The sequence below is a fragment of the Mangifera indica genome, chromosome 8 (assembly GCF_011075055.1).
Source record: "Mangifera indica cultivar Alphonso chromosome 8, CATAS_Mindica_2.1, whole genome shotgun sequence".
Lineage (NCBI taxonomy): Eukaryota > Viridiplantae > Streptophyta > Magnoliopsida > Sapindales > Anacardiaceae > Mangifera > Mangifera indica.
Window position 1 is genome coordinate 3,141,103 of NC_058144.1, and position 25,436 is coordinate 3,166,538.

Below are 25,436 nucleotides of genomic sequence, written 5' to 3' on the forward strand. Positions count from 1 at the left end.
GATGAGAGATTCTCTTTTCATGTGGTGCCTTTATTTTTATATTTGTATCCGAAATCCATGGCGTTTCCGTTGCTCTTGCTCTTGCTAATTTATTTTTATATTTTTATATTTGTATAACACACCATGTGTTATGTTTGCCCACGTGCATGCACATTAAATTCCTTGTCAAATGGTTTTTTTTTTTTTTGATAGAAAGGCATCACATCAAATATATCTAAATCCAAAATTTAATGATCTATTTTAGAACTAAGTTTTATTTTAATATGAGACAAAACCTCCTTGAAGATTACAAATTCACACCACTGAAACCAACCTTAAGGCTCCATATGGGTTTTTCTTTTTTTAAACAAATATTGAAAATAAGTTTTATTACCATGTAGGGTTTGATAATTAATTATGAACACATGGAAATATACTATTTATTGCCTTTTCCCACTTCCGCCGGGCAAAACTTTTCTTGTAAATGAGTTTAAAGATGGGAATCGTATGCAATAAATGGTTGTTGTTCTTCTGAAAGCATGGGGGAAGGTCTATATGAGAATAGTTTGATTGAATAGCACTTTAGCTCACATTTATTTTAAAAAAAGGCATCTCGACTGATTAAGTTGACTTATATTCCTTCGCGTCGTTTTCCTCTCATATGCTTCAAAGCTGTTATGATTTTCGTTGTCGTTTTGGTATTGAGTACATTAATTTGTTCTCTTTCTTTTTCGTTTTCCTTGGCGTCTAGTGGTTTCGATTTTCTATTTCACGAGGAATATTTATTACATATGGGCTGGCCAATTCCACCAAATGACGCCTACACCCCATTCTAATATAAATTAAGGTAGTAAACGAGTTGAACTATTTAATATTTACTCGTTCGAGTGTATATTCCAATTAAGTTTAACTTTGTTTTCCTTCATTTTTTTTATTTTATATCAGTGCATGAGCTCGTATTTTAATTTAAATATATATAATATTAATAAATATTTTAAAATTTAAAATTTTATATTTTAATTATTGTATTTATCTTTTAAAATTTATATTTACCTAAATTTTTACTTTTTAATATGTCAAATTTATCTAATCCTTTTGGTTTTTAAGCTTTTAAAATACAGTTTAATACTAAACTTTGAATATGAGATAATTTATAAAGATATATTACAAAGATATATACCTAACCCTAGTAAGATTTGTAGCGAATTCCATGAAAGATATTCTAATCAATTTCTAGTGAAGTGTTTGATGTAGATATTTATACTCAAAAGCTAACTTTTATTTGTTCATCTTTTACTTAAAAAAATAATTTAATATAAGCAATGTAGTGGTGTCTATTTTCTCAAGTCAATCTCCTATAGGCCCGTCACAGCACTAGTCTCCTGAGGAATTAATGTTACTTTTGCCACACTTTATTATAAAGATACCCAAATAAAACTAAGATACAATGCCCAGATTATGTAATATTCTACCTAAAGTTAGGCTTAGTTTCGAGTTCATAAGGAACTCAGATACTGCTACAAGTACAGTACCTTGTCGGTTACTTTAAAGTTTTAAAGTTGAGTATTTGTTTGGAGATCCTAGGCCAAGCAAGCCTATAATACTGCTATGAAATCTCTTTATTATGCTGCTAGATTTGTGTTTTTTAAAGTAATTTGGTGACTTTTAATACCCAAAACGAAGTCAATTTAAGCTGTAGTGGTCACAAGTTAATACGTTAGAAATTCGGGAGTTCTATTGACTTGGAGCGGGCTTAAGCCCAGAACATTTGTCATACGGTACAGCCGCTTTTTGTCTGAGCAGAAACTCAATACGAAACAATAGATTTTTTCTGAGCCCTTTTTGGTTCTCGAAATAGGAAGCCTCCTATTCCTACCGCAGATTTTTATAGGCTATGGGGGAAAGCTCATGAATGAATTAGTGAGGGGGTTGGTTTTGAGAGTTTTTCATTATAAAAATTAAAAAATTATTTTAAAAATAAATGATTGTAAATATTATTAGATATAAAATTTGATAAAATTGAATAAATATTAATAATTATTGTGTTTAGTTAAAGATAATAAAATAATACTTATATATTATTTTACTTAAATATTTTAAAGTATAATTATTTTAAAATATTTTTTATGTTATTTATTATATTAATTAAAAATGAGATTATTTTTACCTTCAAAAAATTAATATATAAATATATAGTTATAATAAAATTAAGATTACCTTAATAATATTTTAATATTTAAGGTAAAGATAATAATCAAATTACCTTTTATAATACTTGTCATATCACTATTGGTGATAAAAGAGTATCGAAATATTTTATTACTTATAAATCAAATAAAGTAATATAAATAATAAAAAATAGATTATCAGAATAATTTTTAATTTTTTTTAACCAAATGCCACCTAACAGACTTACGAAGGTTAAAATTTTTTACCATGTCATGAAATATTAAACTTTAAATAATAACACATATTTATTCTGAATATAAAAATAGATATATATTATTAATTAATTAAATAATTTTAAATTAAATATAAAATTATAAATAATCATTTTATATATATATATATATATATACACACACACACTCTCTACAAAATAAACACGCTTAACAATTTTAGCTCAGAAAATGCACAAGTTGGGTAGGAGTGACCCATATATATACATGATTATTAGCCCATGATTAAGAAATATGAAGGCCGTTTAAATATACTGAATTATGAACTTATAATAATTTTGAATAGCTTAATAATATGATTAAAAGAGGGAAATTAATTAAAATAGGCAAAAAATTTGCCGCTTATACGTTTTTAGGCCAACTAACAAATGTTTTACCAAAATAAGCAAACCAATATTTTTTTACCTGTTTTACCCTTTTCTCATTTCACATAACTAATCAATTTGCGCAGCTTTCATCTTATTTCACCATCGTCTCCTCTCTGAACGTTATTCTTCTATCAACACTTCAACGACAACAAATTTTTATGTGTTTTCTCTCTAGCATTCATCATTATCATATATCAAGTAAGTTTCTTTCGTTTTTTTTTTACATAAATAATATCTGTATCCAGAAAACTGTAAAACTCAAATATAAAAAGTTTAAAACTGTAATCAGTAACTCTAAACTGCTTAAATCTTTTTATAAATATTTAGATTTATAGAATCTATAGTTTTATTAGCCAGATCTAAGTAAAAACGGAAATCGCAGTACATTTCTGGTTAATTGCGTGGTATGCGTTTTGCGGCGGTTTGCGTTGCGCGGTTTGCGTTTGCGCGGTTTGCGCGGTTTGCGTTTGCGCGGTTTGCGTTTGCGCGGTTTGCGCGATATGCGCGGTTTGAGTTTGCGCGGTTTGCGTCTTGCGTGATTTGCGTTTTTTCCTTTCCGTTTTGCGTTTTGCATGTCTGCTCATCTCTTTTACAATTTCTTTGTGCAGAAATATGGGTCATCTAATATATTTGCTTGGATACGGTGGACATTGGGTTAACCGAGGTGATAATAGTTTGAAATATGTTGGTGGAGTTCAAACATTTGTATCAGTTAGTAAAAAAATAAAGTTTGATGGATTTGTTGAAGCAGTATGCTCTCGTTTAGCCATTAATCAAAGTTGCAATAGTGTAAAAATTTACATGCAAAATCTGACCACTTACAGTGATTTACCATATTTGTTGAAGGATGATTTTGATATACGGATTATGATGAGATTATCAAAGACACATAAAAGGGATCCGTTATTTCTTACAGTGTTTACAAGGCCTACAGAAGGTATAACTAATATGCAACAACAGCGAACTGAACCTATGGATGATGCAATAAACTCTGTGGATAATATATATTCTGAGACACAGCCAGAGGGTATGCCTGAGGGTGATGGGGTTGAGGTTATGATACATGATGAAATAAGAAGGCAGCAACGCCCTTTACGGGGTACAACAGATAGATGTGATGAGATGGATACTATTCTGAGAGAAAATTTTCAACCAGATGAGGAAGAATATGGTGGTTATACTGATTGGGATAATAGGGGTGATGATTTCAGGGATAATGGAAGTGATAATGATAATGGTGGTGATGAGGAATATGGTGATGCCGATGATGATAATGATGAAAACATCATGCTATCATTCACTCCGTGCGAGAAGTATTCCCAAATGCACACCACGGTTGGTGTAACCACCATATAAAAGGTAATATGCGAAGCAAGTATAAACAGACAAAGCATATAGATGGGTTGTTTTGGCGAGCAGCGAAAGCTTATCGATTACCAGATTTTGAGGGTGCAATGCGAATGATTAATGAAGAAAATCCTTCAGCAGGTGCATATTTACAGGGTATAGACTATGGACGTTGGGCCCGTGCTTATTTCCCAGGTATTCGATATAATATAATGACAACAAATATTGCTGAGTCGTTTAATGCCTTAGCACGACACGCACGAAAATTACCGGTTATGATGCTACTTGAGTTTTTGCGTTCTACCATTCAGAAATGGTTTTACTCTCGGCGCACTATGTCAGGTTTGTTTATAGATTTTTTATTTTATCATTTTTGGGTATGATGTTTGAATATACATTTATAATATATATTTTTATAATCATGCAGAGGCTTCTACTAATAAACTCACTCCGTGGGCTGAGGAGAAAATAGCAGGTCATATCCTAAAATCAGCTAACATGGTTGTCAAACCAATAAGTATGCACCGATATGAAGTCCACGGTGTGGCCCAATCGATCGCTATAGTGGATCTATGTGCGCAGGAGTGTAGCTGTAAGAAATTTCAATTGTCACATATTCCGTGTACACACGTTGTAGCCGTGGCTAGGTTTCAGAATCTTTCGGATTGTTATCAATGGGTTAGTAAATACTATTCAACCGAATATTGGCAAGCAGTATATCGAGAGAGTGTTGAACCACTAGGAGATCCTTCTGAATGGTTACGTCCGGAGAATCTTCCCGAGATCCAGCCACCTCTAATACAGAATCGTCGTTCAGGCCGACCGTCAGAACAAAGAAGGAGACCATCGCAGGGGGAGGAAGTACGTCAACCTGTTTGTAGTCGGTGTCGCGAGCGTGGGCATACTAGACTTACTTGTGCGAACCCTTTATAATTGCGTACATCCAGGTATCAAATTACTATATATTACATTTGCATTTCAGGTTTTTTGTTTTATTTTTTTGGGTCTATAATATTTTATTTTATATTATTTTGTTGCAGATGTTTAGGATGTGCAATTTGAGGAAACTGGGCACTACAGCGCAATTTGAGGATAATGGGAACTAAGGGAAATTATTTTTTCTGTTTGGATGTATCAATAGATTTGTTTTTATTTTGTATTGTTGTGTAATGATATTTTTTGCAACATTTACTTTGTTTGTATCCAAGGGAAGATATACTAGGTGTTTTTGAAAATCTTTTTTGAGTTTGATTTCTTTTGTTATAAGAGTTTGATGACTTTGTTATAGAATTCTATAGTTGGCACAATTTAATTATACTTGTCTTGGTTGTATTCAGCTGCATCTATTAGTATTTCCATTAGGATGTTCTTTGAACGTGGGCATTTAAGATATGGTAGTATTATGACGCATATTGGCATATAATTTTTTCCAATTTGGTCTTTGCCACTTAGTGCATCTATTAGTATTTCCATTTGTTTGACCCACCATAACTTATTCTCATTGTTTGGATGCCACATACCTGGAATATTTGTAGGATATTGTTCAAGCTAGGCCTTCCAGCTTTCCTATATCTTCCCAAGAATTATTCAGTATCCTTGATGATGCTAGTGAAAAGACATTCCTATCTGGGATACAACATTTACTTTGTAAGAATATATAGCACTGTGGACTCCATTTAATTAAAAAAGTACAATCTACCTTTCAACATCCCATTTTAAAATTTTAAAATTATTAAGTGAATGGTTAAATTTTTAAAAAATTTTGACAGAATCTCCCTTATATTATTACCATTATCCAAATCTTCTTCCTCCTGTTAACATTTTATTCAAAAAAATACACTTTTAATCCAATCATTTCAACCAAAAAGCCACATTAAAATCAATCCAATCAATCTAACCAAACCAACAAAAAAGACACTTTAAAATCACTCAACTCAATCTAACCAATCCAACCAACAAATTCACTTCAATAGCAATCTAACAAATCCAACCAATCTAACCAAAAATGCACTTCAAAATCAATCCACACAATCCAACCAATCGAACCAAAATTGCACTTCAATATCAATCTAACCAATCCAACCAATCTAACAAAAAATACACTTCAAAATCAATACACACAATCCAACCAATCTAACCAAAAATCACTTCAAAATTAATCCACACAATCCATCCAATTCAACCGAAAATGCACTTCAATAGCACTTCAAAATCAATCCAACGTAACTCTTTCGCAAAGCATGAATAATATGAAACATCAATAAATTACTATCATGCTAAACAACATAACAGAATAATAAAAATATATGTACTATTTACACATACAATCAAAAAAATCTATAAATTTACATAACTAAGAAACAATATCAACAAGTGCATCCATGAGCAAAAATCTTAGCCGCGATCATCCTACGCAAAGTAATACTATCAGAGGATGTATAGTCAAATTTCCGACCGGTGGCTAAATACTCTATCATCAAAAGTGTGAATACGCCACAATCACCAGAGGCTTTGCCTTGTTGTGGAACATCAGTACATCGCATCAACGTGAATGGCTCCAAGTTAGGGTTATCACCCCTAACCTCCCAGTATCTAGTGGCATTAATGATAGCCGGAAGATGTTGATATCGTGCCATCATATTAATGAACTTATCCGTAGAAGATATGAAGCTAGTTGAAGAGTCGTATACGGTAAAAGTCCACGCTTTGAGATCAATTTCCCCACATGCCCAATGTTGACAATCATAATTGATAGGAATGTACACCTGCAAAAACAATAACAAAAATCTAGTAAATAACATAACATAATCTTAATTAAAATAAAATACTCTAAAATATAACATTTTAAATACTTTATCAACTTTCGCCCATGCAACGTATCTCATATCCCTTTCCTGTTGTATAAGCTGTGGACAGCTCCCTTCGATAGGATCTAATAATAGTCGAGGCCATTGAAAGTCGTCAACATCAGCCACTTCTCGATCTTGTAAAATACGTGGTAACCAACCATCCCAAAACGTGTCAACACATGTCCAATTGTCAGTGGGATATGAATGACGTAACATCACTAAGTAATTATCCATATGCTGAAAAAATGTCAAAAACATAAATTATAATTACTTTATTTTACAGAAATAAAATCGTATAAATATAAAAATATATTGAATTAAGCACCTCATCCGTTAACCAATTGTTTTCAGTGCAAATGTGGTCCCACCAGTCAAGCTTCTTACAAGGCCCATGCAAATAAGTCAAAGCAGTGTCGTTATTGTCAGCATTATCAAACCATTGGTCAAAATTAATATTTATTTGTTGGTTCCCTTCTCGTGGCCGGCGTGGTCTCATAGGATCAGTAAAAGGGCTGAGTAGTGCCCGCCCCTTCTTGATAATTCTTCCACGTAATGTCCTTCGAGTATTCGACCGAGGTTGAAGTGGTGTTTCCGTAGGTCTACACTCAGTAGCTACCTCATTATAATCAGGTGGACAAACATCATCATCCTGTGCTACCTCAAAAATGACCTCAGCTGACTCATCCTGTGTTATTATAAAAGATTATAATTATCATCATCTCATTTTAAATATAAAAAAAATCATTTAGGCATTTTTACTAACCTCATCTCCGGGGGTGGCATAAAACATACGTTGCATATCAGAAACTTTTGTTTCAATTGATGTTTGTCGCTCTTCAAAGTGTCTAAAACGTTCTTCCACTGTTTCCATGAATCCACGTAACATTTCCTCAATACGAACATATCCAGTAGAAGATGTGGATGCAGCATGTGTAACACCAAGGGATCTCCTTGTAGTTTGCCGAGGAGACATTGATGTTCGATGTGTGGATTGATGCTCTGACCTAGTAACTGGTGGTGGAGTCCATTCAGACCTTGCTGGACTATGTACAGATATACTTTGACGTGTAGGGTGAGAAGATTGGATTGCATCACTAGATTGAATAAGCATACGATCATCATCAGATTCTTCTGTGTACCCCATATAATCCATAACTTCTTTGAACCAATCAGATTGCTTTTCCTCAATAGATGGAATCAAGACAGGAGTGACAACATCCTAATAAATATTTTACTAAATGTATCAATTTTTTATATATAACAAATTAACTTAATTTTTAATATAAAAAATATATTAATATACCTGAGAAGTTTCGAATAGGCAGTTAACAAGATCCCACCCTGGTCTCTCAAGTGTCTTCCATCTCAACATACGAGGAATTCTATCTGTAGATTTGCAAGCTACGAAACCCCCTAAGTTATTGAGAGTTTCATATATCCATAGCTGCACCCAAATATAAGGATATTTATTTATAAAATAAATAACTTAAGCATCAAAACAGAAAAAATAATATAAATAATATTTAAAACGAATGATACCTGAAATGCAACTGTAAATCCCATTAATGCATAACATTGCACTGGAATTTTTGGATCGTATGCCCGATGATCATTCATAACTTCTTCATATCGTTTCTCTATTGCTCGGCTCATTGATTCTGCAGTCAACGTCCAAACCATAGTCCCCCACGGATATTTATTGAAACTATCCCAATCATCTACTAACTGTAATATAAGTTCTGATACTACTTTTCGATTATCTGCTCCTAATAATCCATAATGTATCAGATATAATGCAGCCATCTTGACAGCATCTTCATCATTGTTTCCCCACACCTTAGACATGAAACTTTTACTTAAATCCTTATAAGTCACCGATTTATCACTTCGAAAGTATTTATTTTTAAAATTCAATGAATCTGTAGTTATGTAATCAATCATATCTAATTCTTTACTAAACCTTAATCCAGTAATCATAGCAAACTCAATCGGACTAAATCTACAATCAATCCCATTTAACCGAAACCAAAATACTTCTCCCAACTCTTCCTTATTCACTTGTCGAAATAATACACTATGTAATAAAGTTGAACTATATCCATGGACTTCAAGATCCAAAAAATGCCCAAAACATGATTGTCTAAATAATATTTTCTGCTGTAAATTTAATTTTGCTCTTATATGTTGTACCGTATCCTTGTGACTTCGAATATTAATAGTAACTCTAAAATCATGCGCATTATTAAATCTTCTCTCACCAACTTGATTATTAATAGGAAATTTCTGAAAAAAACACGTCAAAAATGAAATGAAATGATATAAGTTTGATTCAATAAATTTAAATTTAAACAGGTGAATCGCAGTGCAGAACGTATTTTGCGCGGTTTGCGTTGCGCGGTTTGCGCAGTTTGCGTTGCGCGGTTTGCGCGGTCTGCGCGGCTTTGCGTTTGCGCGGTTTGCGCGGTTTGCGCGCTTTGCGCAGTTTGCGCGGTTTGCGCGGTTTGCGCGCTTTGCGCGGTTTGCGCGGTTCCGTCGTCTGCAACTTTCCGTCGCGTTCGTCTTCCGACGGCCATACTTCCAGCCATCTATTACCATTCCAAACGCAAATATATAAAAAAAATATACTAGGTTTTACTGTGCAAACCCTAGCCACCGTCTCAAGCATTATAACTACCCTTATATCCACCGTAAATCGACGCACATTCTCATAATCATTCAATCAATAACATAACATCCCAATATTAAGCAATATCCACAATAAATTATTTTCAACCGATCAATGGAGATTACATCAACCAAATAAATAAAATAAATATAAACTGTAGCTAACCTCGGAAGCCATTGTTGATATATTTTATCACTTCGAACAGATTTTGGCTATTTTTCCTCTAATATTCGCCGGTGACGGTGATTTTTGCTCTGTATTTTCAGATTGCTGCTTTCGGCCTCCTTTTTTCCGTTTTCGGCAAAGAAACTTTCAAAATATGTTTTACTAGGGTTTTTAACGTAAGGGTAAAACAGGTAAAAAAATATTGGTTTGCTTATTTTGGTAAAACATTTGTTAGCTGGCCTAAAAACGTATAAGCGGCAAATTTTTTGCCTATTTTAATTAATTACCCATTAAAAGACGATAACAGTACTATTAGGGCTGGGCAACAGTAAATATATTGATTACGTGTCAAACAGGCTCGGGCAACCCATAAAACCAAACGGGCTTATGGGCAAATTGGATTAGGATCAGTTGTTGATCCACATAAATGGATAGTGGAAGCCAGGCTGGTGTACGGACTGGCCTATCAATTGTGCTCTCACCGAGGAACACGCTTCACAAAGTTAATCATGATGCACAGCTGTGTTGCAGGTGCACGTACACCCCACACCATGAAATGACGAGACATATTGTCACGTGGCGTCAAGATATTGGCTTGACCCGATAGCTGTTCTACACTATCGTTAATTTCACTAAACTGGCGAGCCTGAGCGTCTGATATTTTCTGATGGTCATCACTGCTGACTGACTGCGTTTCCTCAGACATGTAGACTTCTTTACAGTATGGAATTTCGTGCAATTTTATTTGCATGTTTAATGTGGGCTAAATGACAAAGAATAGCCAATCAGATAGCCCATAGATTATGCGGCACCCGCTATGCCAGGACAAAATTGTCAATTCATAAATTGTAATTGGTTCAGACTTCTCCAGCGAAATTTAAATTACAATAATATTATATAAATTTATCTATATATTATAAAATAATATTATATAATTAAATAATTATAAACATAAAAAAATAATTATTATATTATCATATCACAAACTATTATCTTAATTTACTGATAAATTAGTAAAAAAAATATATATAATATTACTCTTAAAATAATTGCTAGAGTCAGGAGGTATTTATTATTGTGGAGAATATCCAACACTAAAAGAATGCACCGACACCTTTGGCTGTAGCATTTAATCAAGGATTTCTGGTTTTAAAGAACAAATCATGCTTGAAGTTGGGAGAACATGGTGTTGTACCAAACATACTGACCACCGTTCAAGCAGCCGAGATTAATATCACATGGGTTCTGGATTTGGCTGGCTTGATATCATGTTAATTGCACTATATTATTGAGCGAATTTCCCGTTAATATTTTTCTAAAGGTTTCCGTTAAAATTTTCTTAATATATAATAGTTATGCTGGTCAAGACTGACATTGATATAAATAAATTAGAGTACATGTTTAGATTAATGGTGGATATTGATAGAATCAAATTAATTTTTTTTATTTAAATAAAAAATAATTTAATTCAAATTTATTAAACCAACACTAAAAATAATTTAAGTTTGATTTGAATAAAAATAATTTAGTTCTAATTCAATTTAAATTTATAGTTCAAATATATAACATAAATTTATAATTTAAATTCATAACCTATTCATAAAACGATTTTATTTAATAATTATTTAATATAATTTTAATTAAATTATAAATCAAATATAAACTAAATTAAATTATTTATTTAATTTATAAGTTAAACTAAACTGAAGATTTTATAACTTAAATTTAATTTAATTTTAAAGTGAATTTAGATCCGTTAACTTAAACTTCCGGTTATATTCAAAATAAATAGATTCAACTCAACGCCATTCTCGTTTTACCCCAAAACCAACCCATTTTGGTCCAGCCTTAGTTGGGGTTATCCCAATTCAGAATTCGAAAAATTGTTTCCTTGTTAAGTACGGCAGGACAGAGACGGTTGGGAATAAATATATATTCCAAAATTGATACACCCAATGACGGGAGCAACTTTACTGTAGCCAATTGCATGGTAAAAAAAAAAAGGATTCAGTAGTTGTTACTATTTACCGTCTGCGTTGCATGATTTTAAAATTCACATCAGATTTGTCAGTTCAATTGGGATGACCAGTTCAAACCATTGTATACGTTAGAATTAAAAAAAATTGCATTTATTGTCAAATCTGTGAAAATAATCACATGGGCAAATTCAATTTTAATTAATTATAATTTAAATATTTAAATATACATAATTATAGATTGGGCAAACATGAGAAAGTGTTTGATTTTAGCAATAAAAAATTATTTTTATAATCTATTTTTTAGAAATAACTAATTTTTATTATTAATATTATTTTATTTATTTATTAAATAATATATTATTAATTATAATATGATAAATAATATAACAGGATAATATTATCATATTTTGTATTAACTATTAAAAAATTATTAAATTAATATTAATTTTATTAAAATTTTAAAATAAAAAATATCTTAATATTAATATAAAAATAATTTAAAATAATTATTTAAATAAAATAATATTATTATTATGTCAAATCCAACCGTGATAATTATTTATCCGAATTAAACGATCCTAGATTGATTGTTAATATCATGGGGTTCAGTTCAGTACAAACTTATGTCAGTTAAAAGGAGATAATTCGGGTTGGGCTCAGATTCTGGTTCTGGATCAACCAAATTGTGAGGTTGACCCAAATACAATAAATAGTTAAAATACGTACTAAACGTCAAGAGAAGGGGTGATGTGTACAAGAATCCAAGTGTGCACAAAGTACGTACTGGGCCGGGGACGCAATCGTCATTGTCAAAGAAGACAAGGACAGCTGGTCCTTTCCCTCTACAAGGCTCTTGTCATATATATATATATTTTGCTGTATATTACCATATAATAAAAAGCTACTAAATTAATCAAATTATCCTGCTCGTTAATTGATCTAAAAAGTGAATTAAATTTAATTTCCCGTAGATTTCTATGGTGGAAAACGCAATCTTAGGGAAAACAAAAAATAAAAAATAAAAAATTTTGATTAAAAGAAAGAGGCAGTCTCTCCAGTACCCACTCGTGTTTTTGTTCTGCTACTATCGCCTTCTCTCACGAAGAAGAATTTAACACAAAGAGAGAGTGCGAGTAAAGGGGACAGTAGACGCCTAAACGGCGGACGACGGTAGCGCCGGGCCCTAGTTTTGCGGCCTGGTTCGGTATTATGGATTCTTCTACTTTATCCCTCTTCCAAGGTCGCTTCTTTCCCACGGCAATTATGTTTTGATACCCAGTAAAAGATCGATTCGTGAACTTTCAAATTATCTTTCTTATATATTTATCGGAATTATTCATAACACTGACATACCTTAAAGGAAGTCAAGCGCTTCTTCGATTATCCTCCATTATAGCAGATCGATTTGATTTCAAATCGAAGAAAAAGAAGAGTGGAGGATTTTACCGTGGAAAGATGCTATCTATTTTGAGATTCTCTGGATATTTTTCAGCCGCAACCTTGTTGATTGTTTTATCTCTTTCTTTTCAATCGTCTCCTCCTGCAGAAGCCATTAAATCCTCCCATTTGTACTCCATTGATTCACTAAATCCTTTTTCATTTCGAAAAGCGTCGATATTTCGCAATGCTGATGAATGTGGCTCCACTGCCAACAAAATCACCGGTAGAACCGGTGTTTGTGATCCCTCGCTGGTTCATGTCGCCATTACTCTCGATGTTGAGTACCTCCGTGGCTCAATCGCAGCGGTTCATTCCATTTTGCAACATTCAATGTGTCCAGAGAGTATTTTCTTTCACTTCTTGGTCTCAGAAACCAATCTGGAAAACCTAGTGAGATCCACTTTCCCTCAATTGAAGTTCAAGGTTTATTATTTCGATCCAGAAATTGTTCGAAACATGATCTCCTCTTCTGTTAGACAAGCGCTTGAACAGCCCTTAAATTATGCCAGAAATTATTTAGCTGATCTGCTAGAGCCATGTGTTGGTAGAGTGATTTATTTAGACTCTGATTTAGTGGTTGTTGACGATATTGCAAAACTCTGGACAACAAGCTTGGGTTCAAAAACAATCGGTGCTCCGGAATACTGCCACGCGAACTTCACCAAATATTTCACGGCGGCATTTTGGAGTGACAGAAGATTTTCTTCTACTTTTTATGGAAGAAGACCTTGTTACTTTAACACCGGAGTGGTGGTTATAGATCTGGTAAAGTGGAGACAGGCTGGGTACACCAAAAGAATCGAGAGGTGGATGGAGATCCAGAAGAGTGACAGGATCTATGAACTCGGCTCACTGCCGCCGTTTCTTTTGGTTTTCGCCGGAAACGTGGCGCCGATTGAACACAGGTGGAACCAGCATGGTTTGGGTGGAGATAATGTGCGTGGCAGCTGTCGTGACCTACATCCTGGTCCCGTTAGCTTACTACATTGGTCCGGTAGCGGAAAGCCTTGGATTAGGCTTGACTCTAAGCGACATTGCCCCCTTGATACATTATGGGCACCATATGATTTGTACGGCCACTCACATTGAATCAGCATCCTCTTTTTCTTGGTGGCACATGCTGGTAAATTTCATTCAAAGGCTATTTTTTCAACTTTGCATTTTCTTATTTTTATCTTCTTTATATGGAGTCTTTTTTCTCGTTTACTTTGATTCTACTCCAAATTTTTTCTTTTCTGACTTTTGCTCTATGCTCATATCTCAGCGATATGTATTCTATTCTATTATTTCTGTCTCTTGAAAATAAAAGAGAAAAAGATATTCAATAAATTCTGTGTATATAGAGTCCATGTAGTGTATTTTAGATATAATTCGGATTAGGATTGTAGTTTGAGTAACAGTTGGGATTAGGGCCAAAAATGAGTATCCTAGCAAAACCAGAGATAGAAAAGCTAAGCCTCCCATGGTGGCAGGCTGGCAGCACTACACGTGGGTGTGGTGGCATTAAAGTGGAATGCTTTTCTAATATGCCGTTGTAAATTGTGATTAGCAAATAGGCAACTGGCAAATATAAATTATTAGGCTGTCGGTACTGTTTGTTTGTGGAGAATTTTTCAATTTTCTTTTAGTTATCATCTTCTTTTTATATTTATTTTTCGAATGCCCTTGGCCGACTTAGTGCGGAGAAGGCAATGGATCATTTTCCTCCTTTCATTTTTCTACAGAATGGTACCTGATGGGGCCATTTGGTATTGTTGTACAGCATTTGGTAGGGACCTTAAAGATGTAGCCCTGTAGATTTTTACTTACGCTTTTGTATCCCATTTCTACTAGAACGTTAGTAAGATTTAAGAAAAAGTGAATAAACAATATAGTAATAACAAAAGTATGTGGCGTTTTTAAGTAAAAAAGGTGGAGGGGCATGTGGGTTGAACTGTATTTTGGTTTGTCTATAGTCAATGATGGCCTAAAGGAATCGAGTACAGAACAGAGCATTTTGTTTCTAAATTGGGTTGTGGTGCTGCTTGTAGAACTCAATTAGGCATGGCAAGAATCCAAAAAGCTTATGAGTTTTTATAGTATCCAAGTCCAGGAAGTCTTTAGTACTTAGGTGGCAGCGGCTGAAGAATTATGAACTAGCTCGCACTGTCTCTTGTGCATTTAGGTGGTAATCCCGTTTTCCATTAGATTTATTAATATTAGTTGTTTTAATTAAACTCTCTGTTCTATAGATAAGTAATTATAAGTACAGCTATATGGCACCAGTTATAAAAGGAAAATAATAGAATTGAGAGGCTAACAATTAAATTTATCGAGGGACCCATAATCTCATTGTTGCGTGAGAAGTGTCCAAAGAAAGGATGGGAAGGGTTCTTTTTGCCCTGAACCACACGTGGCCAGTCGCTTGAGCCTTGTAGAATCAACGGGTTACATGTTGCCATTGTTTTATAATCTGCATGGTTGAGATGATCTCACATAGCCTTGACTTGCTTAAAGATTTGGGGATTTCTGTTCTTCCACAATCGTCTTGACGGTTGAGCTTTTCCCTTTCTTTATTGTTTTATTTTTATGTTAAACTCGATTGGAACACAATGTTCCTACCTAATTTTAATATTTTGAAATCATAAAAGATTATCTGACCTTGACAGCTTTGTCTATTTCCCACTCTTCATATATCTTATTCAGATCCTAACAATACCTTGTTTTAATGATTTGGTAAGGTTAGATGGCTCTAGAAGAGGGAGAGAAGTGGACATCAGATCAGAGATGGCCTTCCGACTGATCCAGGGGCATTGCATTGCCTGAAACTAAACTTCAAGTGTATGGCTTTTGTATAATCAACTGTTATACATGGAGATTGAACTGTGGAGTTAACAAATTGATCTGATGCGTTGAAGGTGGATAGAAGTGGGTAATTCTTTTTGTTCATTGGTTTTTTGGATGGAGAGAGTAAATGTTAGTCTTAGTGCCCTACAGCTAATGGATTATGCGTAAAAAAAAATTGACAATTTTGCTACAATAAAATCGAGTTGTTTATCTATTCATGTATCTTTACATTAATTTATTTTGATTTTATGTTAAACAAACAATTGCACTGCACCCTACCCCTGCCTTTCACTTACAACTTCAGAATCATGCGGATAAGAGAATATATGTTGGTTTAGGCAAATTCATTTAGACAGTTAAAAGTAAAACACACTTATGGAGTCGGAAGAAAAGAGAATAGCGAACAGAGCTAATTGGTTGAATTGAAACTCTTATTTTCCTTATTTTATTGTTGAATCGAATTTGTTAATGGCTTAAATTCCAAATATTTATGATTAATAATTTAAATATGACATATAGGTACATAAGAGTAAGAGATTATTTTAAATTTTTGAAAATTCCTTTTTTTTTTCCCATAAGGTAGGTTATTCATGAGGAAGGAATTGCGGGTTGGTATGTGAAATGGAATTTTTTTTTCATTTAAATTTAATTCGAGCTAAATTAATAATAGCACCTGCAGACATGCTGCTTCCATAAAACTGCCAAAAAAGGTGTAAAGAGCCATTACTGTGTTGATAGTCGCTGGAGTAGTACCATAAGACATCGCAATCCAATAAATTTTGGGTCCATCTATGAATGTGGTAAATGGTATGGCAACTGTTATATAATTAGAACCATAAGAAATTTGTCCTTGAGACACAATTTATTGCTCTTGATGGACTGCCTAGGCTTGGATTGGATGTGATCTTAGTCAAATTGGGCTCGTAAAGATGTTTAGCTCGATTTCATAGACATCATTGCATTAAAATTTGTCTCACAAATTGAGAAAGTATTCTAATCGAACTCAAACTAGCTTTAGACTCAGCATATTTCATCTGACTATAATGCTTTCTGGACAACCTTTCTTCTGAAGTAGTAAAAAAATTTGTAAACATGGGTGTTTTTGAAGATTGGTTTTGTTTTCTTTTTCTTTCTTATGAATATTTGTCCTTTTCTATTGCATGTGCTCATAAACAAATATGAAGATAATTTCTGGTATGAACTCCATAGCTTGTGTCCACCTTACTGACCAAGGATTTATAGTTGTAGTAGCGAGTCTGATGGTGACAGAAGCTTGAGGCATCTTTATTTTGGTCTAAAAACATCAGCCAGTCTTTGTTGTGGCATGTGAGGAAAAGAACAAATGAAGGAAAGGGGCAATCACATATGTAGTGGAACTGGAAAGAGAAGTTTGGAGTTGAAGAAACTTTACAGCTAGAAGCAGGGCTTGCCTCTTGGGTTGATCTGTCAGGGGACCATCAACCGTCTATGGTCCACCACATTTTCTTTCTCAACATTTTGTTCACATTTACAAACTGGCCCGGTCTCCCTAATGTGAACCCAAATAAGATATGGTGCCATTGCAAATGAATGGTAATCTCAGTTTTGGGTCCAAATGTGCACTGTTGCATCAAAGTAACGAAGAATTTTGTATATAAATGTTATGAAATCCTCAAAAATTCAGATCATTATGAACAATTTTATAATCGTGATTCTAGTTTGGCAGCCGAAAGTTGTAAGCATCAAAACAAAGTATTCAGTCAGAAAGAAATACCAGGCACTTGTGAGGATCAGGGAAGTGATGGTAACACTGATAGATATTCATATCATATTGGTAGCTGACAAATGAAATTATGGAGGTTTTAGAGTTTGTGGGCTACGGCTGGGTAGGAAGGTTCAGTGAAAGAGATCAGCAACATTCAACATATCAGCCCCACAGCATTTACTAATCGTCGTCCTCATCAAGGTGGACAGGACCGCTCAAAAGCATTGGCTTGCCGATTCTAACTGTGACCATGAGGGGACCCGATCACAATCTATGGCGCCTTGCCAAACATTTTCCTTCCATAAATTTTGTGACAGGAATGGCCAAGTTCGAAAGAAGTCGATTGTTAACTATATGTGTGGGCTATGGATGACTTGTGACACATGAATGTGCGAAAAGGATAGAAATCTTTAAGTTTACAATGATGTGGCAGTACAAAAGACGGAGAAATAGATTCCGTGGGGTGCCCTTGTCCACCCAGTGACCCAGGAGAGAGCTGTTGAGACTTGAGAATTCATAGGAACCACCGACTGCATAACCCACAAGATGAACCCAACAAATAGGACATGACAGGTGCTAAATTTGGATTTTGTTCGTTTGGCTATTTTCTGGTGATTATCATTGAATGCTTGAGGAAGTGTATGAGATTCTGTAAGGTTTGTACCATAAAATAGTGCGTAACAGCATATTCAGATTTATCGAAGTTGTGTAATGGTTGCAAGTAGACGTTTCTGATAGATCCTGCCTTTGACATGGAATAAGAATCTGGCCTTGGATAAATCGACTGCCCCAAAATTTGACGTCTAATGGCCTACACAGATGTTGCATTCCAAATATTAGAATACAAAGCCAGTACCAGAAAAAAAAACTTCACTCAATTCTGATGCTTCAGCTTCCTGGACATCAGGGGAATTGGAACTTCATGTAAACTATTTGAGATTTTGAATTCAGAATTATTAGAAGATTGTTGGAAGATATCCCAAAACAATTTTAGATGGTAGTACGTACGTCTACTTATATGTCCATTGAAGTAATACTTTTTCTAACTGGAGACTCACACAGGCATTCAACTATGGAGGAAAATATCAAGACATTATTTATTTTATGATTCATGATCACTATCATAAATTATACAAAATTTTAGGTTAGGTTAAATAATGATAATGGGTGTAGTCAAAATAAAAACATTTTCAATTGAAAGGATAATCAAGTTTGTTTGATAATGATAAATGGGGATGGGCTCAAGTTGACTTAACATGAGTTTAATTATTAGTTCTTCTTAAACAAGCTTAAAATAAGCTCAAGCTCGAGTTTAAGTTTAAAAATTTTGTATTGTTTAAGTTTGAGTTAAGTCTGAAAGATGTTTAACTTGTCAAATTTACAAGCATGATAAAATTCAATTTAAATTGGTTAAAATAATACCATACATTTTGATTAGTATAAATTAAAATGATTTCGTTTTGATTTAGTTTGACTTGATTATAGTACTGAGTTGAGTTTGAATTAAACTCGTTTGATATTATACTTAAACTTGAGTTCAATTTATCGTAAACTAAGTCAAACTTAAATTTATAAGGAGATTTAATTAAACTCGAGCTTAAACTTGAATTTAACTCTTTCAAGTTAAGCATAACTTAAGTTAATCTAAACTTAAATGTGACTCAATTTGAATCCACCACTAATGATAAGAGCTAGTTTCAATTTCAAAACAAAAAGTGGAGGCAAGGCAACTTTGGCAGCCCTTCAAGGCACCATGAAAGAGACATGCATGATGTCACTCAAAATAATCTTCCCGATTGCCTCATGTTATCGACATGTTAAAACGGTACTCATGCAAGCTGCCTAGCACTTGCAGCCTGCAGGCCGTTCAATCTCTTATGCAGAACACTATTGGCAACTTAGAAAAAAAAAATCTACGGAGAAGGTGTACATGTCGAAACAGGACCCGTTCTCTTTAGACTGCTTCCCATGCATGAAATGCAACAACAAACAAAGCCGGCACGTCAAAACAAACTCAACCCATTTCCATTTTATTTAACTGCTAATGCAAAGCTTTCTTCTTCACAGTTCTTCTTTTACGCACATAATCTCCATTCCAAACTACTCTTTTGATGAAACCATGTCTCTTAATTTTTTGTGCATCATTTTCTTCAGCACAATCTCAATTTCTTTCAATTCTGCCGACGCTCAACCAGTAGATTCACCAACACCATCATCAACCTGCATTGGCATATTCTTATCCTACTCTTACACTTCAGGCTATCCCATTCCACCAATTAACCCACCCAACCAGCCTTACAGGTTCGAGTCCACGCTGACCATTCTCAACAACGGCCTCGATGAACTTAGGTCATGGAGAGTTTTTGTTGGGTTTCAACATGAAGAGGTTTTGGTTTCTGCAACTAATGCTGTATTAGCTGACGGGTCGTCTCTTCCTGCTTTTGTTGGTAACGGCACTGTTTTTTCCGGCTTCCCAAAGAGTGACCTTAAGTCTGCTGTTGAAACGGCTGGGGATTTAAGCCAGATGGAGGTTCAAATCCGATTGGTGGGTACTCAGTTTGGTGTTGGAGCTCCGAATGTTCCCATGCCCGGTAATATCTCTCTTGCTAATGATGGTTATAGATGTCTCATTCCCACCTTTGAAGGTAACGTAGTTTTACTTATGCTAATTCTTTTAATTGTTTACTCTTCATGAAGAAATTACTTTCAGGTCTTTTGCCACTTCTGATTAATGTCATGAAGAACAATTTTCAGTAACAACATCAAAAGAATGATAGTTGAAGAGAAATATGAATTCAAAGTTTGCGGTTTTGTAGGGAACAATCAGATGAACGTATGCTGCATCAAAGATCCAGGTTTTAAAACAAACATCACAGTGGAAGACCAAGCTGGGGATCTTGTCATAATGTATGATGTGATCAGGTCGTATGACACAAATTACTGGGCACAAGTTTCAATCTCCAATTATAACCCTCTCAGGCGCCTTGATAATTGGCAACTAAGCTGGGAGTGGATGAGAGAAGAATTTATCTATGCTATGAAAGGAGCATACCCTCTCGTTGTTGACACATCAGAATGCATCTATGGACCGCAAGGTCGGTATTATCAGGATCTGGATTTTTCAACAGCATTGAATTGTGAAAGAAGGCCTATAATTATTGACCTGCCTCCAACAAGAGCAAATGATACAACTATTGGGAAAGTTCCCTTCTGTTGTCGAAACGGGACAATTCTGCCTAGTAATGTGGATCCTAGCAAATCTACCTCAATTTTCCTGATGCAAGTTTACAAAATGCCACCAGACCTCAACAGAACTGAGCTTTTTCCTCCCCAGAACTGGAAGATCAATGGCACACTAAATCCGGATTATCAGTGTGAGTCTCCTGTTCAAGTGTTTCCAAGTAGATTCCCGGATTCAAGCGGGTTACCTACAGAATCAACAGCAATTGCTAGTTGGAAAGTGGTTTGCAACATTACACAGCCCAAGCAGGGAACAGTGGCAAGAGTGACAAGTCCAAGATGTTGTGTATCGTTTTCAGCCTTCTTTAATGATTCTGCCATTCCATGTGGCACATGCGCCTGTGGCTGCAAAAACAATTCTAGTCAAACATGCAGTGTTACTGACGCAGCTCTTCTTGTACGGCCTGATATTCTTCTTGTTCCCTTCGAGAATCGTACAATCGAAACTTTGGAGTGGTATAAGACGAAAGGTTTTAGTGTTCCTAGTCAACTACCCTGTGGGGATAACTGTGGAGTTAGCATCAACTGGCATTTATTATCAGATCACAGTGATGGCTGGACTGCAAGGATTACTTTTTTTAACTGGGGTGAAACTGATTTTCCTGACTGGTTCGCTGCGGTTCAGTTAGATAAGGCAGTGTCAGGTTTAGAAGGAGTTTATTCTATCAATGGCAGTGTGCTGCCTGGTTCCAAAAATACAATATTCTTCCAGGGTTTTCCAGGCTCGAATTATCTAGTAGCAGAAACGGATGGTGCCAACCCGAAAAAAAATCCACGGCTTCCTGGAAAGCAGCAGTCAGTAATTTCATTTACAAAGAAGACAACCCCTAATATTCATGTGGCTAAAGGAGATGGATTTCCAACAAAAGTAATCTTTAACGGCGAGGAATGTGCACTCCCCACACTGCTTCCAATCAGTGGCAATAAGGAGAATTCTGCTAATACACTTTTTCACCTTGTAACTGTTCTAGCTTTCTTGTTAATGCACTGACTTCCTTGTTGAGTATTCTTCTAGCTGCTCAAAATTCTTAAATTCATTTTAGTGTTGTAACTGTACGTTTTGCCATTTAGTTGTGTGATTATTTCAGAACCTCCATGAGGTTTGCGTTGTTCCTGTGTTTTGAGGTATTGATGGGGAGTTTTATGTTGTTATCCATTTATGTAATATACCAAAGAAAAAAAAAAAAAAGAGGTTTAGAATAAACAGTCTGCAAGCGTACCGATAAGCTATAGTCAAAATAATCCAAAGCATAAAATTTGAATTAGTCGCAGTTTAGCAAAACTGGCAGGTCCCATAAGTTTTCAGGGATTCTAAATCCCAATAACAGATTCAAGATTCAATTCTCGGAAGTTCTTTCAGGATTAAAGAAGAAAAGAAAGAACCATACGCGAAATGAAGATTCAAGAAGACTGGGTGGTGGGATGCCTCTAACAGAGAAGAATTAGTTGGGAGTCAATCTCAGCTAGCACATGCCTTTCTGAAAAAATAAAACAATTAATGATCACTTATTATGAAATATCATGATCCAGATTCATTAAAAAATTATTATGGAGTTTCTATAAGTAGGAGAAACTAACCTACAAAAGTGGACCGTTCAAGGTGGCTTCTTGATCGTCATAGTACCCAATAGGAAGTAAAGACTGATCAGGCATAAACTGGCACATATTTTCACCCTTAAACTCAACCATTGATGAGTTTGTAGAAGTCTGAGCAGTGTCTGTCAGATGCATATATTCAAGTTCCTCAGCTGGGGACAATAAATTTATATATGGAGCCATTACTGCAGCAGTACTCCTAGAAGGATAATTATTAATAGACAAATCAGTTACAGAATAAAAACTTGATTCAGGACTTCTGGAGTCATAGAGGTTCCTTTGATCAACGTAAGGCAAGCCAACTCCTCTGGAGTCAAATCCAGTGGCTTCTGGGATGGCAACACTTGGCACCACCGAAATTGGAGTTACTAAAGAAGAATGCCCAAAAATTGATTTGCCAGGATCAATGTAGGCTCGGGATTGCCCAATCTCATGTGGAGATTCTGTTAGCCTTTGAAGATGCAAACGGTATTTCTGTCATAAGGCAACGATATTCTTCAGTTTATTCAATCGGCATAAAAATAGTAATATTATTAAGATAAAATGTGGTTCATTGTTTACTCCAACGATTACCTGAAGGTGACTAGCCACATTTTCTCTAGTGAGACCAGAAACATTCATCTCTTTCATGCGTTCCAAGATTCTCTTAGGAACAGCCCCTGCATTAATATTGAGTCGTTAGAAGAACAAAGTAAAAAAGAGAGCCCAAAATATGATAAAGTTCATACTATCACGGCCCAGTTGATTCACAGCAGTGACAAACTTCTGATGCAGCTCCTGTGTCCAAGTTACCCGTGGCTTCTTTCCGCCGGTGACCTCTAAGGCCTCGTCTTCTTGATCGTCATTTAATCTTCTTTTCAATGATTGACTGTTTCCTTCAATTTGTAGAAGTTCATTGTCTGCATTTCTGGGTTGCTTTAGTTCTTTAAACCGAGTATATTTTTTGCGGATAACATGTTGCCATATGACTTTTATTCTCTCCATGGAAACAGGCTTCACCAGATAATCACAGGCGCCCTGGATGATACCCTTGAGAACAATTTCTTTTCCATCTTCTGCCGATATCACTGCATATACATAATTCATTATATAAGCAGATGAATAATGATTTAGTAGAAGGTGAAAGAATTAATAGATTGTACACTTACTAACAACAGGCAAATCCACGGACTCCAACTGAAGAATCTCAAGGAGCTTGAAGCCGTCAATCTCTGGCATCCGCAAATTACTTATGATAATATCAAACCTGTTTTTATCCTCCCGAAGCATAGATAAAGCATCCTTTGCTCGACGACATGCGGTAACTTCAGCAGACAGAATCACACAATGCCAGATTATTTTACCATTGAACCGATTTCAATGAAAGGATAAAATGATGAACATAAAAACTAGCAAATCAGTCTCTCTAGTGCATTGATATTTCTTCTTCCTCAAGCCCAAATAAGAACAAATGCCTTGCATTTAATTAATAAGGCTTTTCTGAATCTAATAGCACCTTCAGTTTTCCATCCTAGAAACTGTAATAAGGACTCTGCCTTAGCATATTCAATGAACATTCATAAATCACTTAGCATTCTGGAATCTTGATGGGTTTATGATAAATTCTACGCATTAAAGAAGATAAAATATGCAGAAATTGGAAGTAATTAAATTAACAAACCTTGGTATAGTTTCTGGAGCATAGTTTTGATTATAAAAAGACAAGTGGGATCGTCTTCAACAACAAGAACCCTGAAGGCAGCCATAAATTCATCATAATTACTGCAGCTTCCTAAACAACTGGGTATTGGATTTTCATTGTTTTCGTTAGCAGCAGTTGCCATCGGGAAAAAGAAGAGGAAACAAGTCAAAGTCTAAAAGATTATACATTTATATTCATCAAAATTTCACTAAAATAGTAAGGGAATCGCACCAAGATCATTTTTTCCTTTCCCTTTTCACCTATTTTCCTCTTCTGTTCTCTCTTTCCTAATAACCCTTCCTCTGGCACTTGCTGTTAACGATAAGCTAGCAGTATAATCCGGGGCCGCCTCCACAACAAAAATTACGTGGAATTCACATTGTTCTATTTATAATGCTTCTCCCAATAAAATAGGAGTACAGGACTGCAGTTGTATTTCCTTTTTTTTTTTAACATAATTAAAAATAATTTTATCCAAATTACTTTTTTAAATTTAATTTTTGAACCAATCAAAATCTGTTCAATTTTTGAACAAGTCATTTATCTTTTCATAAATCCTTCGTGTGTTGAGATAGAAATATAATTAATGAGAGAGGAGGCTTTTTCGATTGCATGGGGAGGTGTCGAATGTCACCTTCAATCTAAGCACAAGTCCCATGCTACGTTATTTTAGGCAGAGTCAGATATATTTCCCGTTCCAGGTTTGCTGAGAGAACAAATTTCAGTCTAATTTCATTTAATATAAAATTTTAAATTGGTGAGTTCCTTCAATTAAAGATTATGATGATTAGAAAATACAAAACAAAACGCCTCATTTACTTCAGCCCGCTCCTTCTGTGACGGATAATTTAAAGTTTAACCTAATGATTTAAGCATCCAGTTGCAACCCTTGATAGATATAGTTAAGGCTGAATTCAGCTGTCAATTCAATCCAACTCAAAAGCAAACTTAAGACAACGTCAGGCTTAAGCTTAAACCTAAGTAATTCATTCCGCTAAACTTAAACTCTGAGCTTAAAGGATATTTAATCCACTAAACTCATGAACCTAGAAGAACTCAATTTGAATATGTCAAAATAACTTTTTGATCGATTTTAAT

General features: G+C 34.7%; 5 protein-coding genes across 8 annotated transcripts; 3 read left to right on the forward strand and 2 right to left on the reverse strand.

The window, feature by feature from the left end:
- Positions 1-3,353: 3,353 nt before the first annotated feature.
- Positions 3,354-5,388, forward strand: LOC123224517. 2 transcript variants are annotated; one of them, XM_044648207.1, is made up of 3 exons: positions 3,354-4,495; positions 4,581-5,100; positions 5,194-5,388. In XM_044648207.1, exon 1 carries the CDS (start codon positions 3,419-3,421, stop codon positions 4,160-4,162), a length of 744 nt encoding a protein of 247 aa, XP_044504142.1. In that variant the 5' UTR covers positions 3,354-3,418; the 3' UTR covers positions 4,163-4,495; positions 4,581-5,100; positions 5,194-5,388. The 2 variants fall into 2 exon arrangements, with proteins under 2 accessions (XP_044504142.1, XP_044504140.1); XM_044648205.1 differs by having other exon boundaries at positions 3,356-4,495.
- Positions 5,389-6,330: 942 nt separating this feature from the next.
- Positions 6,331-9,361, reverse strand: LOC123223380. The gene is made up of 6 exons (XM_044646540.1): positions 8,542-9,361; positions 8,306-8,446; positions 7,766-8,221; positions 7,328-7,687; positions 7,006-7,239; positions 6,331-6,918 (listed from the first exon to the last, which is right to left on the reverse strand). Exons 1-6 carry the CDS (start codon positions 8,977-8,979, stop codon positions 6,520-6,522), a joined length of 2,028 nt encoding a protein of 675 aa, XP_044502475.1. The 5' UTR covers positions 8,980-9,361; the 3' UTR covers positions 6,331-6,519.
- A 3,424-nt stretch (positions 9,362-12,785) lies between these two features.
- On the forward strand, positions 12,786-16,291 carry LOC123222690 (probable galacturonosyltransferase-like 7). Of its 3 annotated transcripts, none has more exons than XM_044645594.1 (2): positions 12,786-14,374; positions 15,967-16,291. In XM_044645594.1, exon 1 carries the CDS (start codon positions 13,267-13,269, stop codon positions 14,338-14,340), a length of 1,074 nt encoding a protein of 357 aa, XP_044501529.1. In that variant the 5' UTR covers positions 12,786-13,266; the 3' UTR covers positions 14,341-14,374; positions 15,967-16,291. The 3 variants fall into 3 exon arrangements, with proteins under 3 accessions (XP_044501529.1, XP_044501528.1, XP_044501527.1); XM_044645593.1 differs by having other exon boundaries at positions 12,788-14,374; positions 15,977-16,291; XM_044645592.1 differs by having other exon boundaries at positions 12,791-14,374; positions 15,972-16,291.
- A 3,589-nt stretch (positions 16,292-19,880) lies between these two features.
- Positions 19,881-22,120, forward strand: LOC123224548 (COBRA-like protein 7). Its single transcript, XM_044648272.1, has 2 exons — positions 19,881-20,466; positions 20,638-22,120. Exons 1-2 carry the CDS (start codon positions 19,941-19,943, stop codon positions 22,050-22,052), a joined length of 1,941 nt encoding a protein of 646 aa, XP_044504207.1. The 5' UTR covers positions 19,881-19,940; the 3' UTR covers positions 22,053-22,120.
- A 242-nt stretch (positions 22,121-22,362) lies between these two features.
- LOC123223390 (two-component response regulator ARR2-like) lies at positions 22,363-24,480 on the reverse strand. The gene is made up of 6 exons (XM_044646554.1): positions 24,318-24,480; positions 23,806-23,961; positions 23,386-23,724; positions 23,231-23,316; positions 22,640-23,131; positions 22,363-22,539 (listed from the first exon to the last, which is right to left on the reverse strand). The coding sequence occupies exons 1-5, from the start codon at positions 24,478-24,480 to the stop codon at positions 22,640-22,642; spliced, it is 1,236 nt and encodes a 411-aa protein (XP_044502489.1). The 3' UTR covers positions 22,363-22,539.
- Between the last annotated feature and the right edge of the window lie 956 nt (positions 24,481-25,436).

What these genes read in the sequence shown, in the direction of transcription:
- LOC123224517 (XM_044648205.1), top strand. Translation starts at nt 4,171, where the DNA reads ATGCGAAGCAAGTATAAACAGACAAAGCATATAGATGGGTTGTTTTGG. An exon ending in CTCTCGGCGCACTATGTCAG is followed by an intron (nt 4,496 to 4,580) that starts GTTTGTTTATAG and finishes ATAATCATGCAG; the next exon opens with AGGCTTCTACTAATAAACTC.
- LOC123223380 (XM_044646540.1), bottom strand. Translation starts at nt 8,979, where the DNA reads ATGATTACTGGATTAAGGTTTAGTAAAGAATTAGATATGATTGATTAC. An exon ending in GCCTATTCGAAACTTCTCAG is followed by an intron (nt 8,222 to 8,305) that starts GTATATTAATAT and finishes AATATTTATTAG; the next exon opens with GATGTTGTCACTCCTGTCTT. An exon ending in CATGGGCGAAAGTTGATAAA is followed by an intron (nt 6,919 to 7,005) that starts GTATTTAAAATG and finishes TTGTTTTTGCAG; the next exon opens with GTGTACATTCCTATCAATTA.
- LOC123222690 (XM_044645594.1), top strand. Translation starts at nt 13,267, where the DNA reads ATGCTATCTATTTTGAGATTCTCTGGATATTTTTCAGCCGCAACCTTG.
- LOC123224548 (XM_044648272.1), top strand. Translation starts at nt 19,941, where the DNA reads ATGTCTCTTAATTTTTTGTGCATCATTTTCTTCAGCACAATCTCAATT. An exon ending in TCTCATTCCCACCTTTGAAG is followed by an intron (nt 20,467 to 20,637) that starts GTAACGTAGTTT and finishes GCGGTTTTGTAG; the next exon opens with GGAACAATCAGATGAACGTA.
- LOC123223390 (XM_044646554.1), bottom strand. Translation starts at nt 24,480, where the DNA reads ATGGCAACTGCTGCTAACGAAAACAATGAAAATCCAATACCCAGTTGT. An exon ending in CGTGGATTTGCCTGTTGTTA is followed by an intron (nt 23,725 to 23,805) that starts GTAAGTGTACAA and finishes ATGTATATGCAG; the next exon opens with TGATATCGGCAGAAGATGGA. An exon ending in GAATCAACTGGGCCGTGATA is followed by an intron (nt 23,317 to 23,385) that starts GTATGAACTTTA and finishes ATATTAATGCAG; the next exon opens with GGGCTGTTCCTAAGAGAATC.